At 42.9% G+C, this 10,131-nt stretch overlaps 1 protein-coding gene across 1 annotated transcript in view; it reads left to right on the forward strand.

Annotated features, from left to right (window-relative positions):
* DMRT2 (doublesex and mab-3 related transcription factor 2) overlaps positions 1–2,106 on the forward strand; it is a 4,729-nt gene extending 2,623 nt beyond the window's left edge. Inside the window, exon 3 of the mRNA XM_009641505.1 lies at positions 1,049–2,106. Coding sequence (XP_009639800.1) covers positions 1,049–2,106 — 1,058 coding nt within the window. The remainder of the gene's footprint in view (positions 1–1,048) is intronic.
* Positions 2,107–10,131: the final 8,025 nt, after the last annotated feature.

Raw genomic sequence — 10,131 nt, forward strand, 5'->3', positions numbered from 1 at the left:
CCGTCAACACCTGTGGAGAAATGACATTTTTAAAGATGGGTATTATAGTGAGAGGATGTGTTTTTTGTTCCACACTCCCTCTTTGGGTTGTCCCCAAATTTATTTCTATGTCTGCTTTAATTATTTTCCAAACTGTAGCCCTGTAAATCATTAGAATTCCCAAATCTAGCTCCCCTCAAATAAATAGAAAGCTCTTTTCTTTGCCTGTGCAAGCACAATTAAAATTTTCTCCTGTTAGAAACCTCTAATTTTTGTCTGCAGTTCACTCTCTTAAAAAAAAAAAATCTCTTCTGTATTCTTTCCTCTAATTTATCTTAACTTTCTCTTTCTTTTCTCCTAGTTCTCCTTGGAATTTTCTACCATCTGTAGCAAATTGTACATAGTGATTCATCTTTAGAGAATAGAAAAGGTGTCAGCTGTAGGTATAGATATCTTCCTTGGCAATGGGGAAACCCGTATGAGAGGAGTGGGAGTGAAAACAGGTAAAACCCTGTTCTCCTTACTCACGTATGTAGTTCCATAAATGCAGTTTGATTACTTGCCTGGGTAGAGCAAAAAGTATTGGACCCTATCGGTTATATTAAGTGAATCCAGTTAGCCTGGTAACTGAGTACACTGGAGACTGGATTTCTATGTTTTATTGAAGTTCTCTTTCAGTTCAGAAGAAATAAATAAAATTGACTACTTTCCCGATTTGTTAAAAATGGATGGTTATTTCCTTAAACTGCATGATGTGATACCAGTCATAACACACAGCAGGGTTTTGCCACCCCCCGTTTTTTTTTTCCTCTCCCCTCGATCTGCTGTTTTGGAAATGCTTTTTAAAGTCACCATCAGCTAACTTAGAAGGAGACTACACATGTCAGAGGATCAGGGCTTGCTTATCTGCGTTGAGGAGCTTGCACTGGATGTGCCTGACGGCGTCCAAGGTCTGTAGCAAGTCCTCGGTGCCTGGCAGGACTGGCTCCAAAACAGAGCCCTTTTACAAACACAGCTGTAATGTTTTTCTTAAACGGCTTCATTCCTTAATGCTGCTTTGTTGTTTTAGGTTACCGTCCTATTCCAACAGACCCTTACCTGGGAGGGAATTCACCCTTGCCACCCCCTGTAAGTGACAGGATGAGAAAGAGACGGGCTTTTGCTGATAAAGAGTTGGAGAACATTATGCTAGAGAGAGAGTATAAAGAGAGAGAGATGATGGAAGCTACACAAGCAGCTGCCCTTTTCCTCCCTAACCGCATGGTGCATGGAGCTGAATACAACTCCTATAAAACAGCCTTCAACACTACTCAAGTTGATACTCCAAACAAGGAGTTTTGCAATTTTTTACCAACCTGCCTTGATCTAACCATGCAGTATTCAGGATCCAGCAACATGGAGCTAATTTCTTCAAATGTCAGTGTAGCTACTACCTACAGGCAGTATCCCCTGCCTTCTAGGTTCTTAGTGTGGCCAAAATGTGGCCCCATTAGTGATGCTCTCCTCTACCAGCAATGCCTGCTAAATGCTACCGCTGTCCAAGCTCTCAAACCTGGGGCAGGCTGGGATGCCAAGGTCTCACAAAGTCAGGACTGTCCAAACACTGAGCATGACATCATATCTCCAAAACTGGAAAATTCGCTCATTCTGACCCACACACAAGACATTCAGCAGTCATGTAATGAAATACCATGCCTTCCTCAGGAAACTCGCGAGAGGTCGGCTTTCTCCCCTCCAAAAAAGACTTTCTCTCAGATTTCTGATAAGGATTCTCTGGCTCCTCAGGAACAGGTATTAAACAAGATCAGCAAAGACAGTGCCAAGCCCCCTCTGCCGCTCAAATACAATCCATTTCAGTCGCTGTTCCAGCAAGCGTTTCCTGACAGATCAGGAGCAGAGCTGAGAACATCATTTGTGAAAGAGACTTTTGAAGATGCTTCTAAGAAATACAGAGAGTGTGCCATTAAAGAGAATGAAAAATTTAAGTTTACAATAGACAACTGTGCAAAAGACTTCTTTGGGGCCAAACAGGCCACAACAAAACTTTCAACAACTGAGCCACTGTCGTTTTCAGTTGAATCCATCCTTAAACGACCTTCTTCTGCAATTGCTAATGTCTCTCAATGAATAAACTGTACCTTCAGTGTAGAGAGTTTGTATGCTTTGCCTTCTGCAGAATTGCTTCTGCCTGCCTTGTCTCTTAAAAGATTTGTAAAGAGGAATTTCTGCTGTAAATGGTAATTCTTTCTTTTATCTCAAAATGATGTACATAAATATGCATGCTTTCTCTTCTGAAAAAAAGAAATATATTTAATTTTTTAAAATTGAAACTGCATGTACAGACTACAAAATGTTGTTATTTTAAGCAGCACTTCAAACCATTCAATAAAGTGAGATTACTGACAAGCATATTCCTGATCTCTGTTTTGTCTCTTCTATCTCACAGGCAAGTATGCCCTACTTGCAGAATACACTTACTCTTTTACCTGCTATTATCTACGTACTTACTAGTTATCTCAGTGGGGTATGTGGTCATTTCTGCTTTGAACCTCCAGTAACTAAGAGAAGAGGTAACAGTGGTGCACATAGGCTAGTGTGAATTCACAACACTTCTTTTATTAATTTAAGTGAGGTTTGGATCAGATTCCAAATGCCTTTCTTATTCTGAAGGCTGAGTGCATGCTAGCGTAAAAGACTGGTTTATTCACACCTCTCTATAAAACTTCTGTTCCTAAAGCAGAAGAGTTACTAGACTGGATTTGAGGAGAATGGCTCTGGTGAGCTTTTGGATAGAAAGTCAGCATTTTTAAAAAATTAGTTTTTAAATAAAAGGTCTGGGTGTTTGGGGTTTTTTTGTTGTTTTTTTTTTTTTTTTTTTTTTTTAAAATGTTCAGCTGACTTTACTCTGGATTTCCACCCCCTAGAATATTTCCCTTCTGAAAACATGACCAGCAAGAGCCTGAGATTCTTGTATTGTGGTAATTGAAATGACCTTTAGGCTGTAAAAATGATGCACAGAATAATCACGGCTAATGAGAAATCAAGTCACGATCTGTCAGTTTTGTAATTCTACGCCCTTTTGCAGGGACAGCAGAAATACAGGAGATTAACCAGTAGAATTTATCTGGGAACCTGAAATGCCCTCAAGGTTGTAGAAAAAGGCATTACCAGCTCTCATTATGACAGAGCTTGAAGCTTTCTAAAGTAATGATTTTTAAAGTTTTTCCCTATATGTTATTGCTAGCACATCTAGTGCTAACTGGTAAGTCCTTGGTTACTTTCCCTAATATTTTTATCCTGCAGACAGCGCTCAGCCAGCTGAAAGGAGCTGCTGTTTGTTCTTAATTTTTATTATTTTCTAAGGACAATTCCTGTTTGGTATTTGTGAGCAGAATGTAGTATTTTCTGCTTTTATTACACTTGCTGCGCAGGTTAAACGCTCATTTTGCTATGAATAAATCTGAGCCTGTGAGTATCCCCGAAAATATTAAGTGTTTCTGTTGGGAGTGGTGTTGCTGAATAGCAGGACCCTTTTCATGGATGGGAGGAGTCGCCTGTTGTGGGTGCTTTTCTAATCCACTTTGCTGAAGCCACAAACACATTGAAGAAAACACATTTTATGTAAAGTGTGAATTTTTACATAACCCATCTTACACAGCACATAAAAATTTTATGTCAGGAATGTAAACAAGTTTGTTGTAATTTAAAAGAATCTTGGGCACTCGCTAAAGTTTCACTTTTCATGCCTAGCCAGAAATACATTTGAAATGCAGTGAGATGCTTTTCATTTTTCAAAACTCTGTCCTTTATCGAGTTGCCATTAGAGGGAGTTTTAACTTACTTGAGAGCTGAATCTGCTTGTTAATCAGTTCAGCAGTCAGACCAAGCTAAGCAGCTTTTACCCTGAATAAATGGAGCAAAATTCTTCACATTTCATATTGGTTTGCTTTCACCACAGCTTGCTTCTTTGGCTGAGTTGAACATTAAATGCTAACAAGGGGTTTTAATTTAAGCATGGTTTCCTTTGTTTTTAAAAATATAGTTTGTTTTGTTTTTTGAGCTGCTGGCATAAACTAGGATGACAGATGAGAGAGAGTTCAGCAGTCTATGTAGTGAACCAATATTGGATACTGGAATTAGTCCTGCATAAATATCTTTTTGCCTGACAATGTGTGCATCAATCATTATTCAGTTTCACCTCTGAAATATTTTTCCAGGAAGTCACTTGTCTTAAAAAAAGACGAGAAAACCCAAACCCTCCAAAATACTGGTATCCCTTGGCCTTTTAAAGAACTGGTTGAACTGAACAAATTCAAACTCTGAAGATATACCAAACACTAATATATACATATACATACACACAAACACACACACTTATATACATAATGTATGTATGTTCCAGATAGTTTTGTTCAAATCCCAATCATCAGAAGAGGAGTGACATTTCTATTACTATTTGAAAAAATGTGACCCTTGAGGTGAAACTTGGACAAATTGTTTGCTTCACTGGAGCCAGCGTTGGCCACCCTGTCTTGCTGTCACTTGCTCATGTCTTGCTTCAATTCCATGAGCTATTTTTCCCTGTACTTAAGTTTCCTTTCACAAACCCTTGACCTCACCTCTTATGCATTTGAAAGCTTGTTGCACCCAAGTCATTTTTTCCTTTCCTTTGTTAAGAACGTTTATAAAGGCGTGTTCATGGAGAGGGTGATTAGTAGCTCGAGCAAGATAGTGTATACACAGACAGCGTGTGATTCTCCTCAGACGTCTTTGCAGTGGATGTGTAGCACTCTTGCCTCTTTCAGCTATGCGCTTCTCTAGAGCAGAGGTAGCGACTCGTCCGCATATGCTGGTGTGGCTGTGCAAACTCACAGGGAAGAGGAGAAGCCATTGCTCTGAAAGTGCCTAGCAGTCACTGCCAGGCAGTTTCTCCCTGGCAATAACTCAGCTGTTAAAATATCCTATGCTTCCTTGCTTCTTAAACACAATTTTTGTGGCGTTTGTTGGGTGTGTGGACCCCTGTATCTCCCATACAGCGCAACTAGTTTTCGCTGAGTACGAGATGCACCTTTGTGCTGTGCTGGTGGACATGAGATTTCATTTCCCTTCTGATCCCCTTCTGACTGCAATTTTTCTTATGCAGTGGTGGAACATGCTTCTTGGGAAGCTCAGCTTCAGGGCTGGGACAGGAGGTCAAGAACCTGTGCTGGCTGTAGAGCACAAAACAGTCGTGGAAAGGAGTACAAAGAAGAATTATTCACTTGGTCTGCAAAATACTAAGCCTGGTTGATGGCGTTGTCAGAGACAACCAACTACTTGTTGGAAGTGCAGGCCCTCCATATGCATGTGGAGACAAAAATTCTTATAGCTGTGCAGAGGTGTATAAGTGTACAGATCTAGAGGAGCTGGGAATTAATAGCACGCCAGACAGTGCCTGGCTTACTACCTGGCCTGGTGGCGAGGAGTGGGCCATGGTGGGTTCACTTGGAGAAGGGATAGGTTATGGACAGCTGCTGCAGTGACAGTGCTCCCTCATGTGGCACTGGAGAATTGAGACGGGAGCTGTGGTGGTTGAGGGGAGTCCAGGCTCAGTAGGTGTGGCTTTCTCTCAGGTCCTGCCTTAAAAGATGTCTTTGACGTCTTTGATGTCTGTGAATCAGCGTATAAAGCTGCTGGGCTTGAGGTAGGTCAAGGCGCAGAAGCAAGACTTAGCCTTGTGCTGTCTGCCTGTCTTTCTGCTATGACAAAGACCTCTCTGAGTTTTGCACTCTGAGCTCCTCATCTCCTTGGGATCATAAAAGCAAGTCCTCGTAGAGTTAATGTCTCTGAAGGCTGAACATTAACCAGCTCCCAGTTACTATTGTTCTGGAATTAGAGAATTTGACACACTCTCAATTTCTTTAAGAGTAGAACAGGGATGTAAGTTCTAGTTTTGATTTGGCAGTTTGTTTGCACGATCAAGCCTTTCAGTTTCTGTACGCAACACTTTCCATTCAGCTGACCTTGATGTGAAAGCTGGCACCAGGAGTCATTGCCTGTGATAGATGAGATTCTCACTTGTATCACTAAGTTCCTTCTCTGAATTTCTGCCGGCTGAAAGCCTCCTTTAACTCAGATAGTAGCGATCAGCCATTTTTTGTTTGCTGGCATTGAAACCAAGACAAACTGTGGCTTGTGGAAGAAGGACCGCTGGGGAAGCAGGTGTGGGCAGGTGGAAACTAGTGGCAGGAATGTCAGAGTGACTGGGGAGACAGGAGCCAGTGGGAGGAAGCATCCCTCTTCATAAGTAATGAAAACATGCAAATTGGGAAAAAAAATATAAAATTGTTCAATATTGTGAGTTCCCCCTCCTCCTGTCCCCAGCACCAGCTCTTTGTGAACAAGCTGCCATTATTTTTCTGTCCCGAAACAGGTCAGAAATCAGGTTCATGGGCTGCAGCCATCCCTTTTGTTGTCATTTGGAATTGGTAGCCCAAAGCCAGCAAGCCCTGCTGTTACTGTGGCCTATTGCCTGCAGTATGGGGGCTGATGTTGGCGCTGCTCCATGGCCACAATCTGAGGGTAGGAGTCTATCCCTCACCCCAGACTCAGAGCTCCAAACTTTGCAAGGATGTGAGGGCATTTAGGCCTCTGGAATGAAAGCTCACCCTCTAACCTGTTTGTTAACACAGGACACACTGCTGTGTCTAGTTTTTGCTGACAAGTAAGAGCTTCCACAGTGACCAACAGAAAAGAAAGTAGTGATTCTTTATATTCGGTGATGTTGAGATATTCTATTGGAAGAATTGGAAGAATGAAAAATTATGTTGGAAGAGGGCAGAGGACCTTTTCCCAGTCTTTGTAAAAAATAATTAGAGCTGAAATCAACCCAAGGAAAAGCAAAAAAGTGCATAGGCAAGCCTACTGATGTGTACGGCAACTGGAGCCTGCTGAGACACGTACGGATCCTTGCAAGATGGTGTCTAGAAGTAAATTTAGAAGAGATACAAAAGTTTTAGGAATGCCAGATCTCACAGTCACACTGCTGGCTGACAGTCTCTGCATCTGTACTTCACTGTAGCTGGCCAAATCTGGGCTTAAAACGATGACTAGATTTTTCACTCAATCCTTGAAAATCCAGTTCATCAGGAAACAGGTTGAACTAGTATCATGTGTGATACACAGTTTCTGTATTTTTGTGTCAAGAGCTGATCGTGGCATCCATTTCACCCTGCCTGGTTTTCGTCTACCCATTTTATTTCTACACAGAGAACCTCCTACATGAGTTGGCCATGGCAAGACTCCACTTTTCCAAGTCAGACAGAAAACAAAGGGTGAACTGTCCACCTTCAGTGATGGCTTGCTTCTTGGTCAGGAAAACCACACTGGGAGCTGGTCCTCTGGGGAAAGATGCTGTAAGTAGTCATAGAATTGTTGAATCACAGATTTAGAAAGACCAGAGCTACGTATACAGATGGGAAAACAAAACCTTAGTGTAAAATTTTTATAGGTGAAACCAGCTTCTTTCAGGCAATTTTAGACTTGCAGCAGTGTAAGTGTGAATGGAGAGCTGAAAAAAAGTCATCAGGAGATCTTAGTAAGGGACTTGGGGGTGACAAATGTACAGGAGCCTTACACTTTAACCTGTGTGGAAAATCACATTTTATTTAAACTTTAATTTAATTTAGAAAACTTATTTGCACTTGCTACCATCTGAGCTGTCCTTACGTTGTAGAGCAGAACTAGTTCCTCTGCTATATCCTCAAACACATTATCAGTTGGCACTGAGTGCTATGGGTAGAACCGTAGGGTAGAACTGCAGTGCAGGGAGGCTGGATGGCAGCTCTGGAGAGCACCCAGCCTCACCCCTGCCTGTAGCAGGACAGCCACAGCCAGTTGCTCAGGGCTGTGCTCGGTTGGGTTTAAATATCTCTAAGGTTGGAGACTCCACAGCCTCTCTGGGTAGTTTTTGACCACTTGCACAGGAAAAAAAAATCTTCCGTTTAGATGGAATTTCCTGTATTCCAGTGTGTGCCTCGTGTCCTATCCTGGGCACCACTGTCTTCTTTGCTCCCACAATCTATACACAGTGATAAGGTCTCCGCTGAGCCTTCTCTTCTCCAGGCTCGACAGCCCCAGCTCTCTCAGCCTTTCCCGATATGAGAGATGCTCCAGTCCCTTATTCATCTTCAAGGTGCCTTTGCTGGGCTCACTGCAATATGTCCTTTTGTACTGGGGAGCCCAGCTCTGGACACGGTACTCTGGATGTGTCTCGCTGGGGCTGAGTAGAGAGGAAGGATCACCTCCCTTCACATGCTGGCAATGCTGCCAAATGCAGACCACAGTGCTCTTGGACATACTTGCTGAAGTGCATGCTGCTGCCTTCTGGTCAACTCAGTGTCCACCAGAGCCACCCTGCCTTGGGACATGTCATGCAGGACTTACATTTTGCACTGACTGTCATCTGCACTAGGATTATATAAACTCCCCTCTGTTAAATCTTTGCTTACTAGATTCATGATGGAGTAAATGCAAGAAGAAATGACTCCCTATGACTTGAAGACTGCAAGATCTGGAAAGAAAAGAAAAAAATAATACTTGTGAAATTCTGAAAGCATAACACAACCATGCTGCAAACCTATGCAAATCTGAGCTTAAGGTGATGCTAAAATTTCAGCTCAGGCTCAAGATGAAGTAGCTGCACAGAGCATGACTAAAAAGCTTTATGTGAGGAAGGGCTGAGTTCCCTCAAACATAACATCCACCTCATCACTCACCACACCTTCCCATATTAATCTTTCATAAATTGACTGAGAAAACAGGAGTCTTATTATCATGGTTTAAAATTATTTCCATTCTGACTCTGGAAAACTGGTTTATGATAGGAGTTCAGGAACTTCATACTGAAATTGCTTTGTCTTTAATCTGCCTCTGGGATGTGCATGGAGGGAGCTGGTAGCCTGGTCCCTTTGGGAAACTATATTGGCATGACAGAAAGGTACAGAGAAAAACAAGACTAAAACCGACAAGGAGGACTTTACCTGGTGGCTGGTGGGTTGGCCCCACCTGACTTCCACCTTCTCCTTGTTGGCCGTTGAGAAGGTGGGGGAATGGCAGCAGGGCCCCGTGCAGAGCCCAGCCCCGGCCTCAGAACCAGCCTGGCCTCAGAGGGGCAGCTGTCCATCTCCATGCCAGTGAATGGGTGGTATCCAGTTTTGGAGCACCCTGGCAGAGCTTTTTCAGACCGTGGAGTATCGCCCTGCACAAAACTGCTTGCTTACAAAGCTGCTATGTCCTGTGTGAGTAGCAATTCTGGGCTAACAGTTTGCAGATGTAGCAGTAAGGGGGCATGCTCTGCTGGGTATGGAGGCTTTAGACAGAGGCTCTGCAATGCAAAGAAGTGAGAGGAAAAAAGTTTTTGGGATAAAACTCTTTTCTTCAGTCCATTAAATTCCTTGCTCAGAATTAGAGGAGAGCAACTCGGGGATTTTGAACTAAGAACAACTGAGAACAAACCCATGAGGCCGTGAGCGTTATTTGTAATAATTTAACCTCAAAGCAATGATGGCGTAGCTAACCATAAAGGGGTTTGCATCTAACAGAGGAGGATATGAGCAGAAGGTTATGCTGAGTGCATGATCTTCTGTAATTTATGGCAACCAGTAATAAATCCAGGCTTACAGAAAGGAAAGCATACACATGTTAACAACAGGGTCCCTGTAGCAATGTCTTGATTCGGCTTCTGGTGTTACTCCCACGCGGTGTGCTCAGAGTTGTCTTGTTAGTGGGAACGGGGTGGGAAGGGGCAGAGGGAACCTCTGCAATGCAGTAATAAGAGAGAGTTTATCTTTGCACTCCCCCACTTCTCACTGCTCACTGCACAGCAATTCACACTTCACTTCCCACAGCACCAGAGCACACACTTAGTGCATATGGGTTGATACCATTCCAGCAGGTACACAAGAAGCAGAAGACTGGCATGCGTTCTCTTAGCTGGCTTTGCTTCAGCTTTTACTTGGCACTCACTTTGGCATCTGCAAATGCAAATCAAGCCCTTCCACAAGCCACACATTGCTTGAAGCTGGGGTCACAGCAAAAGGTTGTCTTTGAGTTGGATTCTCTGTAGCCCAACTAATGAAAGTAGGGCTCCTCCTATCACTTCTACTGGCACGG

Source organism: Egretta garzetta, unplaced genomic scaffold, assembly GCF_000687185.1.
Source record: "Egretta garzetta isolate BGI_Z169 unplaced genomic scaffold, ASM68718v1 scaffold596, whole genome shotgun sequence".
NCBI lineage: Eukaryota > Metazoa > Chordata > Aves > Pelecaniformes > Ardeidae > Egretta > Egretta garzetta.